This window comes from Oryx dammah, unplaced genomic scaffold (genome assembly GCF_014754425.2).
Source record: "Oryx dammah isolate SB20612 unplaced genomic scaffold, SCBI_Odam_1.1 HiC_scaffold_20, whole genome shotgun sequence".
Classification (NCBI taxonomy): Eukaryota; Metazoa; Chordata; class Mammalia; order Artiodactyla; family Bovidae; genus Oryx; species Oryx dammah.
The window spans coordinates 13,259,697-13,284,864 of record NW_024070204.1 but is presented as its reverse complement, the minus strand read 5'-3'; the positions used below and the strand labels follow the sequence as shown (position 1 = coordinate 13,284,864).

Genomic DNA, 25,168 nt, shown 5'->3' with positions numbered 1-25,168 from the left:
ACCCACTCCAGTACTCTTGCCTGGGAAATCCCATGGACTGAGTAGCTTGGTGGGCTACAGTCCATGGCGTCATGAAGAGTTGGACATGACTGAGTGACTAACACACTTGTCAAGACTTATGTGCTTAGTTACATCCTTGCTGATGGGGCTTTTCGGAGGATGTGAGGATGTGGTTGGCATCGTAGTATCCAGTAGAAGTACCAGTGTTCAAGTTGGGTCTGTTTGCTTTTTGGTTTTATTCTGCTTACCATTAGTTAAACAATCCATTGCTATCTCACCCGCACCCTGCAGACCCAGCATCACTAACCCTGAAAAGTTGAGACACATTCACAATTTTCAGGGAAGAAATTAAGTTTCTAGTATTTTATCAGTACACACCTGGGTTCTGCAAAGAACAGGTGCAGAGCCACCACCTGCAAGGGCTTGGGAACCAGGGGGAAGACAAGTGCATTCTTCTCTGGCTTCTGCATGTGCTGCCTGCCAGACCCCAGCCTCACATCGAGGATGTGGTTCCCAGGCTCCACTCCGGGGCTTTCCCAGTGCAAAAGCAGATTTATCAAAGACAGCCGTCAGGAATCATTCCACCCAGTAGCCGAATAACCCAGTGGGGATCAACTCATAGACTTCCGGGAATTGTATTTTATGTCTGTCTGTGGCTTTTTAAAAAATCATTGTTATTCATCTCAGCTTAAAGACTGAGATGCCTGTGCTTCCCAGGTGGCGCTAGTAGTAAAGAACCTGACTGTCAAAGCAGGAGACGTAAGAGACGTGGGTTCAGTTCCTGGGTCAAGAAGATGCCCTGGAGGAGGACACAGCAACCCACTCCAGCATTCTTGCCTAGAGAGTCGCATGGACGGAGAAGCCTGGTGAGCTACAGTCCATAGGGTCGCACAGAGTCAAACAGGACTGAAACGACTTAGCATGGATACACGCTCACACAGTTTAAAGATAACAGAAGTAGGGGAGCATTTTCTTATCTGATGGGCCTGTTACAGCGTATAAGACCCAGATATCGGCTTGGTCAGCTGAATGGTCCAGACCCTTGTGGACAAAACGGGGCCATGGTGTTGGTGGCTGAATGGCTTTCTGATTTCAGCATCTGCTCTCACTCCCTGGTGCTTTGGGCCGTGAACATGAGCACCTTCCTGGTGGCCTGGAACTCTGATGTCCTGTCGATCCATGCTGACAAGGACATTCAGGGAGTCAGCAGAGCCGATGTAAAATATCTCAAACGCTTTTTTTGGTAAACGATCTCAAGAAACACTGAACAGACTTGTTGAAATGAGCACATGAGGACAGGAAACGCTGATTGGCGTGCTCCGTGCTCATTGTGTGTTGCATGAGGCTGGAGACCACTGGACCCAGAAATAGGAGAAAACAATCAGGCATCATCCTGGTTACACAAACGTGTTTCCCAACAGCACGGTTGCTGTTCACTCAGTCGTGTCCAACTCTGCGATTCCATGGACTGTAGCACGCCAGGTTTCCCTGTCCTTCACCGTCTCCTGGAGTTTGGTCAAAGGAACAAATCACACACTGGTACTTCCATTGGAGGCTCTGATACCAACACCCTCCCGCCCTCACCCCTCGCCACCCAAAAGCCCCATCTGCAAAGACATAATTAAACACATAAATTTGGGAAGAGTGCTGACCTGCACAAACAATATTTCTAAGCTAACCTTGGATTCAAGTTCTCACCTGGAGAAGCTGGAAATATACAAGAACAGAAATGTCTTAAGAAAACAGTCAGTGGAGCATTTAACACCAGCTGTACCTCGCCCAGCACTTAGGTGTCTCTTGTATCTGCAGGCAGACTGGGAGAGTGAATGGGGAAGTACAGTTGCCTTTAGCTAACTGATCTGTGGCCTTTGCTGAACGTGTTCTTTTATTTTATCTTAAATAAAATTTTAGCTTAAAGGGTTTCGCTCTATTTCCAGCTCTGGGTAGGAGTGCCCGCTTGTTCAGGCAGTGAAGGAAACATGATTACGTTGCTTCAGGAGATTATTCTGGGAGCCCTTTTGTACTCCTTCTGAGCCCAGGGTGAACCTCAAAGAACCGTAGTGTGATGCTGAGAAAAAACACGTGTGGCAGATAATAGTGCCTGGGAAAGCTGCGCATCGTTAATCAGAAACCAGACAGTTCTCAAAGGCCTGCCTTTAATCCTCCCGCAGACACGGCTCTTAACCCATGTGGCGTGAGGAATGAATTGGCCCTTAACAAAACAAACAGAAAACAAGAAGGTTTGGAGAGCCAGCCCCTCTGAACCGGAGACGGGTTCAAAGGCAGGGCTGAGAGTTGTGCCAAATGGCCCTGGGCTCTTGTGACACTTGACTGCCCTCTTTGTGGATTTTGATTTAAAAGGGGTGGGTTGGGGAGGGGGCAGAGAGCCAAGGGGGAAGGGTTAGCTTAGGCTTGAATTCGGGGCCACATGGCTCAGTGCTCATGAGTGTGGGTCTAGGGGCCCCCCGGGCCTGGGTTCAAACCCTGACCCCACCACTCACCCACTGGGAGGTCACTGAATACTGAAAGCCTCGACTTCCCCAGCTGCCATGCGGGCATGATAAGAATACCCACCCTCTGAGGCTTTTCAAGGAGTAATAGCTTAGCATCACACCTGGCACTCTAGAAGCAGAGAACGCCAGCTCCCTGCTCCGTGGCCCCCAGACACAATGGCTCCCATGAAACGGAAGGATGGCCATGTGTAAATAAACAGCTACTGGTATATTCGATGCCAGTGAATAATTTTGTGAATTCTTCTAGTGATACCTATCATACCCTTCCAAATTGCTGTGGGATGTGTTTTTTTTTTTTTTCCTTTTCAGTGTTTAAAATAAGTTCAACCTCTTGATAGATTTATACAGTCCTTCTCTAGACAGATTTCGCCCACACATGGGACACATATTACGTGCTTTTCTCCCTGAGAACTTGGGAAAGCTCTTCTGATGTCCCAACGTCCCTTCCTGTTCACAGTCTCCAATGCCAGGTGTTGACAGTACTCATTCCAACCTTGGGTTGTCTTGCTAATTCAGAAATGTCCGTTACCCACGGGGCTTCCCCGGTGGCTCAGCGGTGAAGAATCTACCTGCTAACGCAAGAGACGCGAGAGATGCAGGTTCAGTCCTTAGGTTGGGAAGATCCCCTGGAGGAGGAAACGGCAACCCACTCCAGTATTGTTGCCTGGAGAATCCCATGGATGGAGGAGCCTGGCAGGCTACAGTCTATAGGGTCACAAAGACAGCGGAGCGACTGAGCGCGCACTCATGCCGTTAACCACAAGCTTCGGTGAGCTCTGAAAGAGAGAAATCGATTTATTTCATCCTTTGGCTTAGATCTGATAAATGTGTACACACCAACCAAATATTAGAAATGCCAGTAAGGAAAGATTTTTTGAGCACTCCCGGATGCATTGCCAAACTTGTCTAAAGCCTGGGCGACGGAACACGTCCGCTTAGAGCAGTGGTCCCCAACATCTTTGGCACTAGGGACCAGTTTCATGGAAGGCAGTTTTCCCACAGACTGGTGTGGGGTGGGGTGGGATGGTTTCAGGAGGATTCGAGCCCTTTACATTTCCCGTGCACTTTATTTCTGTTATTATTATATCAGCTCCACTTCAGATCGTCAGGCATTAGATCTGGGAGGGTGGGGAGCCCTGGCCTAGAGTTTTTCTATTTACAACACAGCTCCCCAGAGAAAGAGCACGTGCATGGTTATTCATGGAATCATTTAAAGCAAATGCTTGAGCCCCTGCTCCACACCAGGCTCCACAGCTACCCCAGTGAAACAAACGCACACTGTCTCTTTTATTAGAGGGGTTTGTACTCTCAGGGAGAAGACGGGCAGCTGGCACACACGGCGATGCTGGACAGTGTGTTCGTTTCCTGTGGCTCCTGTAACAAATGACCACAAACCTGATGGCTTAAAACAACAGAAATGTATTCCCTCCTAGTTCTGGAGGCCGGAAGTCGAAGTTCAGTTCACTGGGCTGAATTTGAGGCGCGAGCGGGGCAAACCCCCTCCAGTGGGTTTAGAAAAGAATCCAGGCCTTGCCTCTTGCAGCTCCTGGTGGCAGCTGGCATTCCTTGGCCAAGTCACTCTCTGGGCTTCTTATCATCTCCTCTACGTGGCCCTCTTTCTATCATCAGGACACTTGTGACGGTATTTAGGTCCTGCCCAGACACTCTTAGCTCCATAATTTCATCATCTCTGTTACCATATACAGTAATGAATCCTTGTTCTGGGGATGAGGGTGGGGGCATCTCTTTGAGGGCCTGTTCCGCACGCAGCCTTCTGGGCTTCCCTGGTTGCTCAGTGGTAAAGAATCCGCCAGCAGTGCAGGAGACATAAGAGACGTGTGTTGGATCCCTGGGTCAGGAAGATCCCCTGGAGGAGGGCATGGCAACCCGCTCCAGGATTCTTGCCTGGAGAATCCCATGGACAGAGGAGCCTGGTGGGCTACAGTCCATGGGGTCACGAAGAATCAGATGCAACTAAAGCTACTGAGCACGCATGCATGGACGCAGCCTTCTACAGTAGTCACAGCTGCTGGGGAGAAAAAATGAAGTAAAGGCAAAGAGGAGGAGGGAGATGCCGCTTTGGACTGAGGGGTCACATTAGAGGAATCAGGGTGCCCCGAAGCCCAGGGCCCCCTATGTGTTTGCAGCCGTGGAGGTGTGAACACACACTGCCCCCACCCCACATCTGAGAGGCACCTCCACGTGTGCCCACCTGCACAATCTCATCCATTCTCTCTGGTCAGGGACTCTGTCTCAGTGTCTCCCTCTCTCCGACATCAACCTCTCCCAAATCACTCCTTCATATCTGTGTTTAAATATGCTCAAGGCTCCCAACTTTTGAAAAAAAGTTAAAACATGAAAACCTTTATCCAGAAGGCTCCCACATTTCTCCTTTCCGTGGCATCCAAGCTCCTCGAGAGAATTACGCAAAAGCACCTCTCGCCCACCCTTCCCACTGCTGTGGGCCCCCATCTGTGCTCCCCACCTGGGCCATCTGCAGTCTACACCTGCCTCCTCCTTCTGAAGCGAGGGACACCTGTTCCTGCCTAGGTGGTCCCTCTGTGCTGCGTTCCTGCCCTCGTTTGCCACTGTCCCCCTAGAAAGCTGGCCCCAGTCCCCGCGCACTCAGGCCGCAGCTCCCACGGACACCTTCCTGTTCTCACGCCCCCATATCTGGGGTGGCCATCATCCCCACCTAGGCTCATCTCCTGCGGCTTCGGTGGCTCCCCGCTCAGCTGCTTTGCCGCCTTCCTTTCTGAGTATCTTCCCTGGTGGCTCAGAGGTAAAGCCTCTGCCTGCAGTGCAGGAGACCTGGGTTTGATCCCTGGGTCAGGAAGATCCCCTGGAGAAGGAAACGGCCACCCACTCCAGTTCTCTTGCCTGGAAAATTCCATGGGCTACAATCCATGTGGTCACAAAGAGTCGGACACGACTTTCGCTTTCTTCACAGGCTCCTGGCTGTAACATCCCTCCTCCTCACTCCAGGCGGGCACCTCCGTCCTCCTTCCTCAGCCCTCCTTCTGCAGAGTGTGACTCTGGTTGCCCATCTGGCTGATTTCCTGAAGCAGCATCTTTGCCTCGCATTTGTCTCCCGAGCTTCTCACCCAAACACTAACTGCCTCCTTCAAGGAGATGTGCTTTGATTTCCCTCGGGCGCCAGCCCATCCTGTCCCAGAGGGTGCTTATGGCTTTATGGCTAGCACTCTTTCTCCTCCCCATTACCTTGCTTCAGTGACCAGCATGGACTTCTGCCTGGAGTTGCCAGAACCAGAAGCCTGGACTCCTCCCTGGCTTGGTCATCTTCCTCACCCTGAGGTCCACTCAGGCGCAGAGTCCTGTCTTGGCCTCCTCCTAAACACCCCTGGGACCTCCCTCCCTCTTCTCCATTCGCCACCTCATATTCCTCTTTCTGGGCTTCCCTGGTAGCCCAGCTGGTAAAGAATCCACCTGTGATGCAGGAGACCCCGGTTGGAAGATCCTCTGGAGAAGGGATAGGCTACCCAGTCCAGGATTCTTGGGCTTCCCTGGTGGCTCAGCTGGTAAAGAATCTGCCTGCGGTGAGGGAGACCTGGGTTCAGTCCCTGGGTTGGGAAGATCCCCTGGAAGAGGGCATGGCAACCCACTCCAATATTCTTGCCTGGAGAATCCTCATGGACAGAGGAGCCTGGCGGGCTACAGTCCGTGGGGTCACAAAGAGTCGGACACGACTGAACAACTAAGCACATCCCTGTTTCTACTCATATAGCTCCCCCTCCTCTGGGAGCACAGCTCCCAGGGGGGCTCTACGCACATCACATCCAAACCAGTCCTCATGGAGCGGACAGCATACCGGCTCCCTGGTACTAACATAAACTCGAACCTGAAACACACAGCACCAGGCCCATCTCAACACCCTGCTGCCCACTCCAGCCGCACAGAGCTCTTGGGACTGAAGGGTCACGGTGTGTGTTCTCTCGCCCAAGCTTCTGCCCATGTCGTCCCTTTTGCCTGAAACCCTCTCTCCAGCTCCTCGTCCAGCACCTGGGACTGGGACTGGGACTGGGTGTGGTCAGTCGGCTTCCCACGCCCTGCGGCCGCTGCTGTCCCCGAGCCCCCCATCTCAACACTGGCTTCCCATGCCCTGCGGCCGCTGCTGTCCCCGAGCCCCCCATCTCGACACCGCACTCTGTAGTCACGGGGACTCCGTGAGGCTAGCATTGCCTCTGCCGTGTTCGCCGTTGTGTCAAATTGGCCAAAAAGTTCATTCAGGTTTTTCCATAACGTTGGATGGAAAAATATGAACAAACTTATTAACCAATCCAATATATGCCCATAATGCCTGGCATAGGACAGGTGCCCAGTAATTATATTTTGACCGAATACACGTATAAAGCGCACTGTCATAATAACAAACTGATTGCTGCGGAAACCAGTAGGTCCCTGCAGAATCAAAACTGTAGAAGTAATTAGAATCCGACTACCTGGGAGGCAGGGAGGAGGTGGTGACGTAACACCCCCCAGATGAAGGGCTGATGGGGCGTCATCCTCGTCTCTCTGTCCTTTGCCACATGCCTGCATGCCCACTGTCGTATCCAACTCTGTGCAACCCCAGGGACTGTAGCCCACTAGGCTCCTCTGTCCATGGGATTCTCCAGGCAAGAATACTGGAGTGGATTGCCATTTCCTTCTCCAGGGTAGCTTCCCGGCACAAGGGTTGAACCCGAGTCTCCTATGGCTCCTGCCTTGCAGGCAGATTCTTTACCTGCTGAGCAACAGGGGAAGCCCACCCTTTGCCACAGAGTCCATCTAATCCACCTTCCACGTGGCAGCCTTTCAAATAGCCAAAGCCCAGTTCAGTACCTTTTAACAGCCTGACTTCCAGACCCTGCTCTTTGAATTGTTCCTGTTGGTTCTCCTCTGAGAACACGGAGCATAAACTCCAAATCAGGTCTGACCTGAGCTAAAGGAGTAAACTGGTCCAGTTTTGACTTTATAATTCTCATCAGTGCAGCCTAAGGCTACGCAGGCTTTTTCATTTAGCCATGTAGCACGGTTAGAAGGGGAAACACAAAAGCTGGTAAGACCCAGTTGTCCATAATCCCATGGTGGTCGGGAGCTGGCCCCTTCTCAAATCCATCTTCAGGGGATTTGCCCACCTCGAGCTCCTAGAATCTCTGCAATCACTTTTTCTGCCACGTCTATGAGTGTTTTCAGTACAGATGCTGTTAGCAATCTGGGACTTGCAGAGACAAAATGCTTCACTGCCTCTCATTACTTTTGGTCTTCAAATCCCTTTTAACCATGTTTGCTTACCTGTTTTAAGGTGACCCTCCTTCATGGAAACAGCAAACTCAGAGCGGGGGTCTTTGAATGCATCCTTAGACACTAACGGTTCTTTCCCTTTCTTTTTCTTACCTTGAACATATTTGTTTAAAGCTCTTTTCTGGATCTCAGCACTTGCACCCATCTGGGCTTGACCCTCCTGACTTTATTCGTCCATGAGATTGCCAGCACTTGGAGGTGGTAGTTTTTAGACATCATCTGGGCTCACCTCCCAGAAACTGGGGAAGAGAGAGCCTTCGAGCTGGCAGACCAAGGCAGGGAAATAGCAGATACCTCCTCCTCGCCTGGCATGTTCCCTCCCCATCCAAGAGCAACCTGGGGACCACCTGTTCTCCTTTCTAGTTGTGGCAGGTGGACAGGAATTTCTCTTTCGAGAGCATTCCAGCTCCTTTCAGAAACTCTGGTTTTATTTGATCTTCCTTGCCTCTTTCTCACAAATTTTGAAATCTATTTCATTTTTTTCAATTTCCCTGGTTATTGTGAGCTTAACAGAACATGGTCACTCCCACTGAGTGGCTGTCCCCTCCCTGATGGCCGTTGATCCCATCCAGTGAGGCTGTTCTTCGTCTTGGTCCCTGACCTCCCGAGCTCAGCCTCATTGGGGAGGGGTTAGCTGGCAGGTTGCTGGAGAGGGAGGAGGTGAGCATGTGCTCTGTAGAAATCGAACTTGGAATTGCAACACCGATAAGTGCCTGTCTCGTCTTGCCAAGGCCAGCATGGAAATCACATGCGGTCCAGGGGATGGTGGCAACTGCAGAATTTAAAGGACGGAGGTTTAACATTTAAAACATTTGTGTCCTAAAGCTTCAGAACTTCAGGGCCTCAGAAGGACCCTCCCTGTGGGAAAGAAAGCAAAAAGGCTTTCCATCAGAGAAGGAAGCAGTCAATAAAACCCACTCCGTCAGCGTCTTCCTCTGGGACACACTGAGATAATCCCTTGTGGGGAGGTTCAGCTAATCTTGAAATGCTGCTTCTGCTGTTCACGGTAACTGAGTCCTTGGGAAGCACAAATCCCACAGATGCAGACAACTCCACTCTGCCACGTCCTCTCTGCCCCACCTCCCAAGGGGCCACCACCTTTGAAAGGCAGCAAGCTCACTGACGGTGGTAGTATTTATAGCACCTCTAATCCCGCCAGGCCAGCTCCAGCCACCTGCTCCCTGCAAGGCCTGCACAGCTGAGCTAAGGGCGACTGCCGGTGGAAAACACCAGAAAATGCCTGGCCTACCGGTCACAGGCCTGGAGGCTCGCCCAGCCCTGCCTGTCACAGCCTCAGTTTCCCCCAGCTAGGAGACTTTTTCATCACGTAAGGGTCAGTTTTTCTACTCAGTGCTCTGTGGTGACCTAAATGGGAAGGAAAATCCAAAAAAAGAGCGGATTATAGAGCTGATTCACTTTGCTATACAGCAACAGTATAAAGCAACTCTACTCCAATGAAAAAGATTTTTTTTTAAAGGAGCAGTTTTGCATCTTACAGTTCAAGATGAGCCCCACTGTTTCCATGTCCATATTGTACTGAAACTGAACCTCCAATACTTCGGCCACCTGATGCAAAGAGCCGACTCACTGGAAAAGACCCTGATGCTGGGAAAGACTGAAGGCAGGAGGGGAAGGGGACAACAGAGGACGAGATGGTTGGATGGCATCACCAACTCCATGAACATAAGTTCGAACAGGTTCCAGGAGATGGTGAAGAGAGGGAAGCCTGGCGTGCAGAAGTCCATGGGGTCGCAGAGTCAGACACAAACAAGCAACTGAACAACAAATATAATGGACAGTCTCACGTGCTCTCGTCTGCACGTTACTTCTCTGTTATGGCTTTACAGGATAGGATGTGTCTGCATCCACACATGTCAACATCCAACGAGCACAGCAAAAATCCCCTTTTTTTAGTTGCATCCCTCTAGTCAGAGCTGCATCTCAGCCAAGCATCAGCCCTGAGTCCTTCTCATAGGTGCTGGAAAGGTGCGAAATCTGAGCTAAGGAGAGCAAAAGCCACCATCCCATAGGACGACCGCCTGTGCTCAGAGTTAAAAGATCAGCTCAGGACTTCCCTGGTGGTTCAGTAGCTAAGACTTTGCCTTCCAATGCAGCAGGTACCAGTTAGATCCCTGGTAAGGAAGCTAAGATTCTACATGTCTCAGGGCCAAAAAGCAAAACCTAAAGAGAAGCAATATTATAGCAAATTCAATAAAGGCTTCAAAAATGATCCACATCAAAAAATCTTCAAAAACTGAAAAAAAAAGATCAGTTCTTGAGAGTGACCCAGGCTCACTCCTGTGGCTGCACTGGACCCACAAGCCACCCCTCGGCCGCCGGGGTGGTGAACACTATGAGCCTTATTCCAGTCGTGGTGCCATCCTGGTCCTGTCTGTGTTGCCAACAAGGGCGGCCTGTTTGCGGCTTTGTTTCTGCTGGCTCCCCACCCCCGCGCCCCGAGACTGCTTTGTCATTGTTCAGATTATCCAGGAGAAGAGAAGGACCTCTTGTGGATGGGGGCGGGGTGGGGTAGGGACGAAAAGGACCGAAAGTGCTGAAGTTAAGACTTTCTCACTTGGTGTCCCTCTCAGTCTCTGGGTACTGGCTGCCATTGGCCAGTTGAGTGCCTTCAGACACCCCAGAAATGTGGGGGAGCAAGCCTTCTGAGTCCCCACGGCCAGGGTCGAACTCCTGGCCCCATTCCACAATGCCACGATCCTGGGGTTGGGATAAGGGTTAAATGACATCACTGGAAAAGAGCCTGATGTTGGGAAAGATTGAAGGTGAAAGAAAAGGGGGCAGCAGGGGATGAGATGGTAGGATAGCATCACCGACTCAACGGACATGAATTTGAGCAAATCTGGGAGATGGTGGAGGACAGAAGAGCCTGGCGTGCTGCAGTTCATGGGGTCACAGAGAGTCGGACACGACTGAACAACGGTGAAGGAAAGCTCTTGGCATACAGTAAGTTACTGAGAAGAGTTAATGCCTTTCCCCTGAACCCCACCTCTGCCTGCCTCCACGCTTCTCTCCAAAACGTCAGTAGTCCAGCATTCACTTTTTAAGTCATCATTAGTTGTAGCCTTGAGGGATCAGTTGTTTTGTTCGGGGGAGATAAAAACAGTTGAGACTGGTCCCCAAATCCCTACCTTGTAATAGAATGACAGTACAAATCCACATATGCATTCTTTTTTTTTTTTTACATTTATTTTATTGAGGTATAGTTGATTTACAATGTTGTACTAATTTTTGATGTATAGCAGAGCAATTCAGTCATTATATATATATATAAATGTATGTATGTATATATATACAGACATTTTCACATTCTTTTCCATTGGGGTTTATTACAGGATATTGAATGTAGTTCCTTGTGCTATACAGTAGTAGGACCCTGTAGTTTATTCATTTTATGTATAATAGTTCATATCTGCTAATCCCAAACCCCCAATCCATCCCTTCTCCACCCCTCCTCCCCCTTGGCAACCACAGGTCGGTTCTCCATGCCTGTGAACATGTTTCTGCTTCCGAGATAAGTTCATGTGTGTCATATTTTAGATTCCACATATAAGTGATATCACATGGTATTTGTCTTTCTCCTTCTGACATCTTTCACTTAGTATGTGGAGAAGGAAATAGCAACTCCAGTATGCTTGCCTGGAGAATTCCATGCACAGAGGAGTCTGGCGGGCTGCAGTCCATGGGGTCACAAAGAGCAACACGACTGAGCGATTGTACTTTCTTTCTTTCTTTTCCCTTAGCATGATGACCTCTAGGTCCATCCATGGTGCTGCTAGTGGCATTCTTTTTATGGCTGAGTGTATTCTATTATATATACGTGGGCTTTCCTCATAGCTCAGTTGGTAAAGAATCTGCCTGCAATGCAGGAGACCCCGGTTCCATTCCTGGGTCGGGAAGATACCCGGGAGAAGGGATAGGCTACTCACTTCAGTGTTCTTTGACTTCCCTGTGGCTCAGCTGGTAAAGAATCCACCTGCAATGTGGGAGACCTGGGTTTGATCCCTGGGTTGGGAAGATCCCCTGGAGAAGGGAAAGGCTACCCACTCCAGTATTCTGGCCTGGAGAATTCCATGGACTATACAGTGCACAGGGTTGCAAAGAGTCGGACACGACTGAGCGACACACACAAATTCTTTATCCTTTCCTCTACTGACGGACATTCAGGTGGTTTCCAGGTCTTGACTGTTGTACAGTGCTGCCGTGAACGTAGGGATGCATGTATCTTTTCGAATCATAGTTTTGTCCAGATACATGCTCAGGAGTGGAATTGCAGGATTATATAGCAACTCTAGTTTTTTGAGGAACCGCCATACTATTCTCCATAGTCGTCATAATTTTTACATTCCCACGAACAGTTCACAGTGCATTCTTAAAACAATTAGCAGATGAACAAGCATATTGTGTTGTTACAAAAAGGTTCCAATTTTTTTTAATTTTTAAAAATTGTGGTAAAAAAACACCTCACATATAACTTAGCCCCTGAATTTAGCCCCTGCTTAAGTGCACAGTTCAGTACCAAACCTATCACTGCCGTCTGTCCCCAGAACTCTGCATCTCGGGAAAGTGAAACTCTCTACCCATTAAACAATAACTCTCCACCCCCCTATCCCCACCCCCAGCCTCTAACAAGCTCCGATTTGACTATTAACAGTCAAAAAGTAAAGGCTCAACATAAGCTAAGGTTGGAAGTCTCTAAACATTCTTCAAATCGTGGAAGGAAAGAACACTCTGCAGGGATGGGATGTGCACAAGCGAACAACTGGAGCGCCATCTGCGGGCTTAGCGCATGGCGCCCCCTGCTGTTGGAAGTATATTGTTTATTTCTATCAACCAATCAATTCTTCCCTGTTGGCTCAGATGGTAAAGAATCTGCCTGCAATGCAGGAGACCTGGTTCAGTCCCTGGGCCAGGAAGATCCCCTGGAGAAGGAAATGGCTACCCGCTCCAGTATTCTTACCCGGAGAATTCCATGGACAGAGGAGCCTGATGGGCTACACACAGAACGTAGGGTCACAGAGTCAGACACGACTGAGCGACTAACACTTACCAAGTGTTTAGTGTTAGAGTTACCAAGAATTTTAACCATATCTGAAAGGTGCACCAACTGCTCTTATGTGTATATGGCAGTTTCACTAAGTCTAAATGATAACAGAGGTGATTTCATTTTCATATTCTTAAGTGCATTTTTGAAATCACATCTGAAAATGTTAGTATTTTATCAGAAATGTGCTGTAACCATTGATGGTTGCATCAACCCCCCTATGAGAAAGTATTCCAGGTAGATGTATAATAATAGTTGTAACTAGCGACTAGCCACACTGAGAATATTAGGGGGTACATAAACACTTTCTAAAAAGGCTTGCCATGCTCTCTGGCTTAACTGAAAAGCAAGCTCTGCTTCTCTCAGTAATAGATGTGGTTTACTCCATCTGTTTCAGTTTACTAAAAGTTTTACTGGCTTGACTTTTCATAAAAAGTGCCCCTTTTATGTAGCTCCTCACTGCACCCTATTGTAATACTCACGGTCCTACCTCCTGCACTGAAGTATTTTTCTCCATTACCCGCTCCCATGACGCGCCTCTGTCTCCATGTCCATGTGACTGTTCACCGTTTCAGAGGCTGGGTCAGTGGTCCCCGATCAGCAGCCCCGCAGGAGAGCGGCCTGTTCTGTCTGGTGGTGACTACAGGCTTGCTCCCGTCACCGCCTTTAAGGCTGCTCCCCAGGACTCGGGCTCATCAGCCTTATCACACATGGTCTGCTTGAGCATTGCCACACTAGTAGAACAGCATTCTCTTTTCCTTCAAAACCGGGGCTCCCCTGGTTCTGCTTTGGCCACCTGATGTGAAGACCTGACTCATTGGAAAAGACCCTGATGCTGGGAAAGACTGAAGGCAGGAAGAGAAGCGGACAGCAGAGGATGAGATGATTGGATGGCATCCCCGACTCAATGGACATAAGTTTTGAGTAAACTCCGGGAGTTGGTGATGGACAGGGAAGCCTGGCGTGCTGCAGTCCATGGGGTCACAAAGAGTCGGACACGACTGAGCAACTGAACTGGATCTAAGAGTCAGTCCTGATGAGATGCTGTTGTTCCATTAGGGATGTGGTGACTTCTCAGGACCTCACCGTTTGCATTAGGAAATGGCCCTGTCTAGTTCAGGGGGCCACCAGCAAGGAGAGTGACTGCAGAGAGGACAGGCCAGGAAGGGGCCCTCCTGGGCAACCAGGCCTCTAGCTAAAGGAAGGCGGTACTCAGTCAGTCACGTGACACCCTGTCACACCACACGTGGAGCGCTTGGCACATCTCGTTAGCTCTCTTAACTTCCAACACTGCCAGATCTGACCATTTCTCACCTCCTCCTCCTAGGCCATCTCTCACTGGGATGGTTACAGTAGCCCCTCCCCCAACAGGCTTCGTCCCTGCTTCTGCACTTGGCCCCCCACCACCCCCCACAGTCTGTTCTCACATGATCTGGGTTGTTGTTCAGTTGCTCAGTCATGTCTGACTCTCTGCGACCCCACAGACTGCAGCACGCCTGGCTTTCCTGTCCATCACCATCTCCCAGAGCTTGCTCAGACTCACATCCCTTGAGTCAATGATGCCATCCAACGATCTCATCCTCTGTTGTCCCCTTCTCCTGCCTTCAATCTTTCCCAGCATCAAGGTCTTTTTTCCAATGAGTCGGCTCTTCACATCAAGTGGCCAAAGTATTGGAGCTTCAGCTCAGCATCCATCCTTCCAGTGAATATTCAGGGTTGGAGAGCCTGTCAAAATTACAATCCAGTCATATCACTCCTCCAATCCACAATGTCCCAAGGCTCCCAGAGTCACAAACATGCCCTACAAAACCCTTCAGAAACACCCCCACCCCACCCTCCACCACAAGAGGACAGACAACGCGATGCACAGCCGAGAGTCAAAAGGCCAGACGGCGTTGCTCAGGCCTCCGTCAGCTCTCTCTGAGAACAAGCCAGACAGGCCTGTGTGTGTCCGATAGTGTCCAGCCTTGTTTTGCCCCCCACCCCACCTCCACCCCCATCCCCAAGTAAATCAAATTGGACAATAGATGCACTTTCCAAAGACCCTTACTGTAAAAGTCGAGCCATCAGCCACCTCTGAAAGGTGCTTCTCCCTCTGAAACAAGACTGCTCCCGTCCCTGTCAGCAGCGCAGATGAAAAGTGAAGTGAAAGTGTTAGTTGCTCAGGTGTGTCTGACTCTTTGCAACCCTGTAGATGGAATTTTCCAGACAAGAATACTGGAGTGGATCTTCTCCAGCAGGTCTTCCTGACCCAAGGATCAAACCTGGGTCTCCCACACTGCAGGCAGATTCTTCACCATCTGATCCTCCAGGGAAGCCCTGATTGACTTAATCTGTAAAGACAGTAAGAGGGGTCTCTTTTATTCTAAAATGTTTTCTGAACCAGAAAAAAAAAAAAAAAGACGACACATTTTTTTGGAAAACAGGAAAAAGTACCAAGAGGAAAATAAAACTGATGCTAATCTCAACGCCTGCTGATGACCCCATAGTGAGCGCTATATTGTGGTCCCAGGAAACCTTTGATTATGATGACAGCTAAGATCGATCACCTACGCTATGCATGGCACTCATGGGAGCATTTTGTGCAGATCCCGGACCCCTCAGCGCACAGTCCTGAGCCAAGCCTGTAACCACCGCCTTGTATGTGGCATTGTTGAGGGTTAACCACTGGTTGACCTTACTGGACACTTAAACCCAATTAAACATAAGTTGAACCCTCCTTTCTCAGTAAAACCTCCAAATAAAACTGATGCCCAGGGTGGACTATTTTAATTCAAAACAGTTGCAGTGTGGTTCACTTCTAACTGCGGTGCATCAGAATTTCTGACAGTGCTAATCCTGATTACTCCGGGTAATGAAGACAGCTTTGTGAGTTCCTCAAAAGCATGGCCAACAGCTTCTGGAAATTAAGTGAAAACCAGAGCCCTTGGCATTGTTCCTTCATGGAAAGGAATCCTCTCTGGACGTGCAGGAACGGGTGTCCAACATCGCAGAAATGGATGTCCCAGCATGCTGGGTTTGGTTGTTCTCTGACTTCAAATGCTGATGGAGACCGTTAGCTTCTTCGAATTCCAGTCCCTCGTTCTTGGGAAGGAGACTCAGTCCCAGGGCGGGTCAGGGACTGACTCCGGATGAGGAGGGTCTAGAGAGAGATGTCTGTTGTGTGATCCCAGTCACGTTGAGTCAGATTGTAGCATCTTAGGCCCAGAAGTGTTATTTCTGTAAGGTCGGGACTTCTGCCATTCTTTCTGAAGACTCTCACCCTATTTGGGAACCTAGCTTTGCTGTGCTTAGTTGCTCAGTCGTGTCCAACTCTTTGTGACCCCATGGACTGTAGCCCGCCAGGTTCCTCTGTCCACGGGATTCTCCAGGCAGGAATGCTGGAGTGAGCTGCCCTGCCCTCTTACAGGGGACCTTCCCAACCCAGGGATCAAACCCTGGTCTCCCGCACCGCAGGTGGACTCTTTACCATCTGAGCCACCAGGAAAGCCCAAGAATCCTGGAGTGGGTAGTGTATCCCTTCTCCAGGGGATCTTCCTGACCTAGGGATTGAACCTGGGTCTCAGGTCTCCTGCATTGCCAGGCCACCTGGGAAGACCAGAGAATTGCCTAGAATTATTTTAGACTTACAAAAGCCTTGTCAACATAGCACAGACCCTTCACCCCACACTTGGTCTTCCACTGCTATGGTACGTTTGTCATGACTAAGGAACCAACCCCTGTACATTATTATGAACTGAACTCCACCAGGCTTCCCAGGTGGCTCAGTGGTAAAGAATCTGTCTGTCAATTCATGAGACAGGGGTTCAACGCCTGGGTCAGGAAGATCCCCTGAAGAAGGAAGGGGGTATTCCAGTATTCTTGCCTGGAAAACTTCCCTAGACAGAGGAGCCTGGGGGGCTACAGTCCAAAGGGGGGCAGAGAGTCGGTCGAGGCTGAGCATGCATGCATGCCACAGTTTATTCAGATTTCACAAGCTTTCTCTTCACGTCCTTTGTTCTAGGGCCTATCCATGCTACTTTGTCTCCTTAGCCTCGTCTGGGCTGTGGGGGTTCCTCAGACTTGGCTTGTCTTTGTGGTCTTGTTAGTTTCAAGGACTACTGGTTAGGGACTCAGTTTGAGTTTGTCTGAGGGTTTTTTCATGGTTAGACTGGGCTTATAGGCTTTCCAGGGGAAAACCACAGAGGTAAATGGCCATTCTCATCCCATCTTATCAAGAGATCATGCTATCAATGTGACTTGTCACTACTGATGATATTACCTTGACGGCCAAGACCATCTTTGCCCCGTCTTTCTCCCTGTCCTCTTTCTAGAGGGAAGTTACAGTCAGATGTGGGAGATATGCCCCACCTCCCTGAGAGGAGAGTAGCTACATACATGACTTGGAGTCCTGTGCTGGAGATCTGTCCCTGTTGTTTGCTTGGTTCGTTGCCGTTTGGCCGAGCTGGGTGTTGGCTGCGGCACTCGGGATCTTCACTGAGTCACGTGGGCTCTTTCACTGTGGTTCATGTGCTCAGCGGCTCCGAGGCATATGGGATCCTAGTTCCCAGACCAGGGATCGAACCCGTGTTCCCTGCTGGATTCTTAGCCACTGGACCACCAGATAAGTCTCCCCATTTGTTTACTTATATCTGTGTAGTTTGTCGTTGTTGTTTAGTCACTAACTCGTGTCCAGTTATGTGCAGCCCCATGGACTGTAGCCTGCCAGGCTCCTCTGTCCACGGGATTTTCCAGGCAAGAATACTGGAGTGGGTTGCCGTTTCCTTCTCCAGGGGATCTTCCTGACCCAGGGATTGAACCTGCATCTCCAGCACTGGCAGGCAGATTCTTTACCACTGTGCCCCCGGGGAAGCCGTATCTGTATATGAGTGTTAATTGTATGCTGTGGTCCTAACTCCATCATTTTCAGCTGCTCTGACTCCTCCAGCTTTGCCATTGGGATCTCTCTCTTCTGGATTCCTGTTTCAAGCTGATCATCTTGTATATTTCCCACCCTAGTCCTAGAATAAGCCATTTCTCCAAGGAGCCCTGGTTCTTTTTATTAGAGAATAAACAGAAAAACCAAGATCTGGGCATGGAGTGGGTTGTTCTGTTTTGCTGGCTGCTTCCTAATGAGATAATGTTGACTGCAAACTCAGCAGCAGAAAACCCAACCCTGCAGCGACTCCAAGAAACAAATCGTCTTCACTGTCCATAGTTAATTAGGTTTGTGTTCTGGTTTGGAAAAGTCAATGTCATTAGGCTCTGCAAATATTTGAAGAACACGGCATGTTCTGGTCAACTCAGAGGGCAGAAGCTAAGTTGAAACTACTCTAGGTGAATGCATCAGAAAGACACTTTTCCTGAAATAGCCTTTGTTAGGTTACCTTCTAGAGTTTCCTGTTTTCTGAAACAGACTGGTTAAATCTCATCTGATTACAATGCTAGGGCTCAGTATGTTTCTTGGAAAATTTTGACCCACAAATAGCTATTGCAGCTTGTAACCAACACTCTCTACCTAATTCTGAGTTGCATGTATTCCTTTCTGGGCAATGCTGGAACCAGTTTTGTTTTTTTTTTTTTTTTAAGAAGCAAGCTGGAAGGCAAGGAGCATTTTCATACTGGAAACATGGGTCAGATTGGTGAAGGCTAAGAGTCAAATTCAGAGACTTGAGTAAGATAAAGAAAGGAAGCATCGATCCATGTGGTATTTCTTCTCTTTAAACCTGTGATTGCTGTGGCCCAGATCAGACTGAGAGCAGTCAGTTACTTTGCTCTAGAATGGCCACCCACTCTAGTAATCTGGCCTGAAAAATTCTACCGACAGGGGAGCCTGGTGGGCTACAATCCATGGTGTCGTGAAGAGTCGGACACGACTGAGCAACTAAACGGAAAGATCCAACCTAGGCTGGAGGTGTGTGGGGCTGAAAACTCTGAAGAAGCATCTCAGTGGCACGTGGCCTTGACAGGGCCTTGTAGGATGTACTTGGCACAGACGGGTACCGCATGGAGAACGGAGGGGCTTAGTGGTACCAAGTTAAACCACACTGTGAATTTTAGAAATGATGTATCAATAAATGCAATGGAACTTTTATTCTCTTATATTTTTCAACATCTGGGAAAATATTCCATTTGATTTTCAAGGATGACAGATGTATTATCATTTAATCCTATTGCCTGATTCTAGTACTTCCACTGCATATTTGACAAGAAGGGAAAAATACTTCCTTAGATCTAACAACAAGCCTCCCTCCTGAGAAGCTCTATTAGAGATCCAACAAGCCTTACTGCTTTGCTTTCAAGGGACCAGAACTAGAGTCACCTGCTCAGGGTGCTTATGGCAGTGCCTCCCTTAATATGGATGCACTCACTATCTTGAGGCCTGAGGTTGGACTTTCTCCTCCAGGGGTTACTGGCCCTCTCCTCCAGGGCAGTGGAAAGCCTCCAGGTGGACATTATCGGTGCTGAGAGGTTGGTGGGAGGAAGTAACCTTTGTTGCAGGCACTTGCTCCCACCTTCCTTCTGACATGCAGTTACCCCCTCCTATTTCCTCAGTTTGTTGTCATTTAAAAGCCACTTTACAGTGATTTTGCAAGGCACAGAGAGACTGCATTATCTCATATTCAAATAATCATTGGTTACAAACTAAGGAAAGACTGCCTATGACTTTCCTGGAAGCTTAAATTTTTCTTTTAGCAGAATGAGCCTAGAGAGCTCACTCCAGCCAGTGAGGAATCCCCAGATAGCTTATCCTCCATAAGTCCTGATCAAGTCCAGAGTTGGGGTGATGCTCACTTAGCACCTAATGCTTTATAGCTGTGGAAAATAGTTGGAAGGAGGGACGATCCTGTCAAGAAAAGGAACTGAGTCCCAGTGCTGTGCTCAGTGTGGCTGTGAAGGTGTCCTGTGAAATTGCCACCACACCCCAGCTGTGGGCATGAATGACTAACTGGTAACCGGCTTTGCAGTGGGAAAACACAGCAGGGCCACTTGTCCAGGCCACTCGGTAATAAAGCCTCTGAGCTCTTGTTAGATCTAAGGACGTATTTTTCCCTTCTTGTCAATTATGCAGTGGAAGTACTGCCATCAGGCAATAGGATTAAATGATAGTACATCCGTCATCCTTGAAAATCAAATGGAATATTTTCCCAGATGTTGAAAAATACAAAATAGAATAAAAGTTCCATTGCACTTATAAAAGTGAAACATATTGATAATAAATCCACCAACATGCTTTTTAATAAATTTCAACATGACATAGTAATAGGACCAGTCTAACTCCATGAAACTTAATTTACCCAAAGCCTGAACGTTGTTATGGGCTTCCCAGGTGGCGCCAGTGGTAGGAGCCCACCTGCCAATGCAGGAGGTACAAGAGACGTGGTTCAGTCCCTGGGTCGGAAAGATGCCCTGAAGTAGGAAACGGCAGCCCAGTCCACAATTCTTGCCTGAAAACTCCACGGACAGAGGAGCCCATAGTCTAAAACGTCAGAGTTCTGTTTCTGTTGTTGTATTGTGTCCAATACTTTACGACCCCATGGACTGTAGCCTGTGAAGGCGCCTCTGTCCAGGGGATTTCCCAGCAAGAATACTGGAATGGGTTGCCATTTCCTTCTCCAGGGGATCTTCCTGACCCTGGGATCTAACTTGCGTCTCTCGTGTCTCCTGCGTTGGCAGGCAGATCCTTCCCTGCTGAGCCACCAGGGACGACTGCAATTCACTTTATAATGCATTCACTTTCCTCTTAGGGAAGAATCACTTGCATCTTAAGAAAAGCAGAGAAGTATTTTATGAAATTGGCATTTAACTTGGCCAAGTGTTAGACAAACTGTAACACTCTCTTCCAAAGTTATATCGTTACCTTTTTAAATTCAGTTTTTCTATCGATTATAAGTACACAAAGCTTAAAAAGTCAGTCCCCTAAGGGCTGACCCCCAACAGTAGCTTTTCTCCCAGCCTGCCCCACCCCTTCTACTCCCAGATCTGATTCAGTGGAGTTCTGCATGCATCCAGATACTTTCAGATTACTTTTTATTATTTGGTTAAAGTTGTAAAAATTACATTAATACACATGTTCACTCTGAACTGAGTTGTCCAGCAGCCTATGTAAACTTTCCACATTGGTGTGGCTACCTGCTCAGGTGCCTGCCTCCCACATGGGCCCCCCTGCCAGGCTTCCTGTGGGGCAGGTGTGATGAATGGGCCAGGGTCTTACCTGTGGCAGGTAAGAAGAGAGCAAGACAGTGGCACTTGAGGACCCATGTGCCAGCCCCCCAGTTGGGCATGTTCACCCTCTTTCCTAGCTCCTCGAGGACCAGGTAACACCTGTCACATTCCATTCCTTTACACCTTTTTCTAATAATCTTGCTTCCTGCCCTCTTTCCCCTGGCAGCTCTGTTTTGTGATGTTCTGGACTCCCAACGTTTCCGAGAAGATTCTGATAGACATCATCGGCGTGGACTTTGCCTTTGCAGAACTCTGCGTTGTTCCCTTGCGTATCTTTTCCTTCTTCCCGGTTCCAGGTAAAGGAAAACAGAGAATGAAAGAAAAATTCCTAATCACTCTCATGCCCGATTCAGTTTTCTTTCTTTAGAAACATTACCAGTTCTGTCCCAAACAAAATAAATGTGTACACTTTAAAGTTTCACAGTGGATTAAAAAGAGGCGAAGATATTATCCAGCAGGTTGAAAGCTGGAGAACTGAGTCAAACAGGCATAATTTCTTTCTTAAAGGACAGTGGTTGCAGACTCAGTAGAAAGAACCTGAAGGGATATTATGAGTCATTTTCAGGGGCAGTAGAACCATTCCCCAGAGAAGGCAATGGCACCCCACTCTAGTACTCTTGCCTGGAAAATCCCATGGATGGAGGAGCCTGGTAGCTGCAGACCATGGGATCGCTAAGAGTCGGAAACGACTGAGTGACTTCACTTTCACTTTTCACTTTCATGCATTGGAGAAGGAAATGGCAATGCACTCCGGTGTTCTTGCTTGGAGAATCCCAGGGACGGGGGAGCCTGGTGGGCTGCCGTCTATGGGGTTGCACAGTGTCAGACATGACTGAAGCAACTTAGCAGCAGCAGCAGCAGAACCATTCCCTGCCTTTACTGTGGTGACTGGTGACACAAATCTATGCATCTGTTGAGATTCTAAAAGGACTGCTGGAGAAAAGAATCCAGGGGCAAGGCTGCGGTTAGAAATGGGCTGTGGGGCCAGTCGACGCCGGGGCTGATGGCTCACCTGCCACCCTGAGCTGTTCCCAAGTCAGGCCAAGAGCTGCCCCTGCTCCTAGATGTCAAGCATTCTCGGCAGCTGCCTGGGGTGTTGCCTGGTCCTTGGGGTTGGCGTGAGACACTGAGGGACCCGAGGGTTGCTGCCACCTGGAGATCAAGGCACTAGTTGTTGACTTGACTCCTTAGTCTGGACCTGAGGAGGAGCTGGAGGTCCCAGAGCTAGGATTGGGGTAAGACTCTGAATCTCCTCTCCACAACCCTTCCTCACCTGTCAAACCAACTGCTTGAAGACAAACAACCCCACCTATCTTTGCAACCTGAAGGCTTTGGGCCCATCAGGTTAGCATCCCACCTGTGCAGCCACCTGTACCTCAAAATTCAACTCTTCCACCAGGGGCAGGAGGAACACTGCATCAGATGCAGAATCTTCCTCCAAACTGGACATGAGCTTTTATCCCAGGAGTGAGCCCTTCCTTCCCCTCGATAGGTCTGTGCCTTGTGCTGCCCCTACATGGGATAAAGGATTAGACCTCCTTTTTCCTCAAACCCCGCCCAGTTTCAGATCAAACCTAAATGTCTGCAAAGGTCCCTCTAGTCAAAGCTATGGCCTTTCCAGTAGTCATGTATGGATGTGAGAGTTGAACTATAAAGAAAGCTGAGTGCTGAAAATTGATGCTTTTGAACTGTGTTGTTGGAGAAGACTCTGGAGAGTGCCTTGGACTGCAAGGAGATCCAACCAGTCCATCCTAAAGGAAATCAGTCCTGAATATTCATTGGAAGGACTGATGCTGAAGCTGAAACTCCAATACTTTGGCCACTTGATGCGAAGAGAAGAATTGACTTATTGGAAAAGACCCTGATGCTGGGAAAGACTGAAGGCAGGAGAAGGGGACAACAGAGGATGAGATGGTTGGATAGCATCACCGACTCAATGGACATGAGTCGAGTAAACTGTGGACATGAGTTTGGGTGATGGACAGGGAGGCCTGGCGTGCTGCAATCCATGGGGTCGCAAAGAGTCGGACACGACTGAGCTACTGAACTGAACTGAAATGCCCGCCAAGATCAGTCGGTTGTCACTGACGCACCCTCCGTGGAGCCCCTCCTGGGAGCTGGGGCCGGTGCCCTGCCTGCGCTCCAGAAACTCACAGATCAGGCTGGGGAGACAGGGTACTGGGAACCCGCCGTGAGGTCTTTGTGAGGCTTGGACAGATGGAGCCGGCCGCGCTCCGCGGTCGGGAGGCTGTGAAAGAAACCCAGAAGTGAGCCAGACCTCCTCCTTCGCCCTTCTTCGCCCCGCCCCCTTCTTCGCCCCGCCCCAAAGCGCGGGGAAACCCGGCTTCCAGTCCAGGTTCTCTGCTCCGGGAATCAAACTGGACCACCGTCAAGTCGCCGCTCTTCTCTTGAGTTTTCCAAGACGGGCGTGATGGGAGCTTGAGGCTGGGTGGGGGTGAGGGTGGGGTGGAGGGAGTGGCAGCATGACCCCTCCATCCCCCGCCCAGGGGGAAAAGGATACTTAAGGACTGTGCTGCGCACAGAGCGGGGGGGGCGGGGCTCCTCCAAACCCCGAGGCAGGGACCAGGAACCCCGGCAGGAAGATGGGCCCAGGGCGGCAGCCGCAGGGCCTGGGTCCCACCCAGCCGCCCCCGGGACCCAAGATGCGCTGCTGCGGGCGGGCTCTGGGGGGTGGCGGGCGGGAGGAAGGGTGCTGGGGGTAGAAGCAGCAGGATAGGGAGAAGGGGGCCATTGCTGACCAGTCCTTGGCTCTCCCTCCAGTCACCGTGAGGGCCCATCTGACCGGGTGGCTGATGACCCTGAAGAAGACCTTCGTCCTGGCGCCCAGCTCCGTGCTGCGGATCATTGTTCTCATCACCAGCCTCGTGGTCCTGCCCTACCTGGGGTACGTGGTTGGGGGAGGGCGGGGGGGGGGGGGGGGGAGCGCGCGGGGGGGAGGGGGAGTTGGGCTATGGGATCCTGCTGCCATTGGTCCTGCCCTACCTGGGGTACGTGTGAAGGTGGGGGAGGTGCGGGGGGAGCTATGGGATTCTGCTGCCACCGAGGCACTCTGTCCAGAAGATTAAATCAGCTTTTTTTTCCTGGGAAATCCCCAAGCGTGTCTAGAGTTAGAAATGCTGAGTGATGCCTCGTTTCTCTGCCCAGGGGACCAGGTTGGAGGCTGTTGAGATCCATTCTAGAAAAGCACTTTCAGGGTCAGGCCCACCCACACAGTCAGCACTGAGCATCCATCGTGATGTGGCGGGCAGGGGCAAGGTGAAAAACGCAAGGGAGCGAGCGAGGGTGTTGCCCTTGTTCGCAGGAATCCCCACTCTCCTGGGAAACTGCACTCTACAGAGAGCAGGGGCAGGATGCTATGGGCACACGGGGCGGGCGGGGAGACGTGCCCCTTCCCCAGCAGATGCTGAGCTGAGATCTGGAGCAGAAGTGGGAGTCTCAGGGCCCGGAGGGGGTCCCAGGCCGCTCTCCCACCCAGGTGGAATGTTTATTAGGTGCAGTGCTAACAGGCAGATCTCGAAGGCAATCGTTCGGCACCCCTGTCGCCTACACCTTGCCTGGGTTTTGGCTGGATTTTGATTCTCTGTGCCTCCGCGGGGCTCTAACAGACAGATGCCCTTTGCGTTCTCATCCCCAGGGTACACGGAGCCACCCTGGGCGTGGGCTCCCTCCTCGCGGGGTTTGTGGGAGAATCCACCATGGTCGCCATAGCAGCGTGCTACGTCTATCGGAAACAGGTGAGAGAGGGCGACAGAACGGTACCCCTGCCTGGCACGCCCCCTGGTGTGGGAGACTGCACATGGTCATGCGGGGGAGGGGAGGGGAGGGCACCAGGAGGGGTGGTGTCCTCGGGCAGTGCCAGGTCTTCATGGATGATGGGAGAGGAGATGGGAGACAGGAGCCCCCTACCCCCGCCAGTGCCTCTCACAGAGCCGGGCACGCAGCCAACTCCTCAGTCACTCCGCTGAAAGGAACACGCGGACCTAAAAATGCAGCCTCGACGAGGTCGCCCCCAAATATAAATGAGTTCCAAGTCCATGGCGAGGGGTACCCTGAGACCTCCGCCACG

At 50.2% G+C, this 25,168-nt stretch overlaps 1 protein-coding gene across 1 annotated transcript in view; it reads left to right on the top strand.

The window, feature by feature from the left end:
* The window catches only part of ANKH (ANKH inorganic pyrophosphate transport regulator), a 167,032-nt gene that overhangs the window by 139,803 nt on the left and 2,061 nt on the right, over window positions 1-25,168 (top strand). The window contains exons 9-11 of the mRNA XM_040262251.1: window positions 21,248-21,377; window positions 23,863-23,986; window positions 24,737-24,836. Coding sequence (XP_040118185.1) covers window positions 21,248-21,377; window positions 23,863-23,986; window positions 24,737-24,836 — 354 coding nt within the window. The remainder of the gene's footprint in view (window positions 1-21,247; window positions 21,378-23,862; window positions 23,987-24,736; window positions 24,837-25,168) is intronic.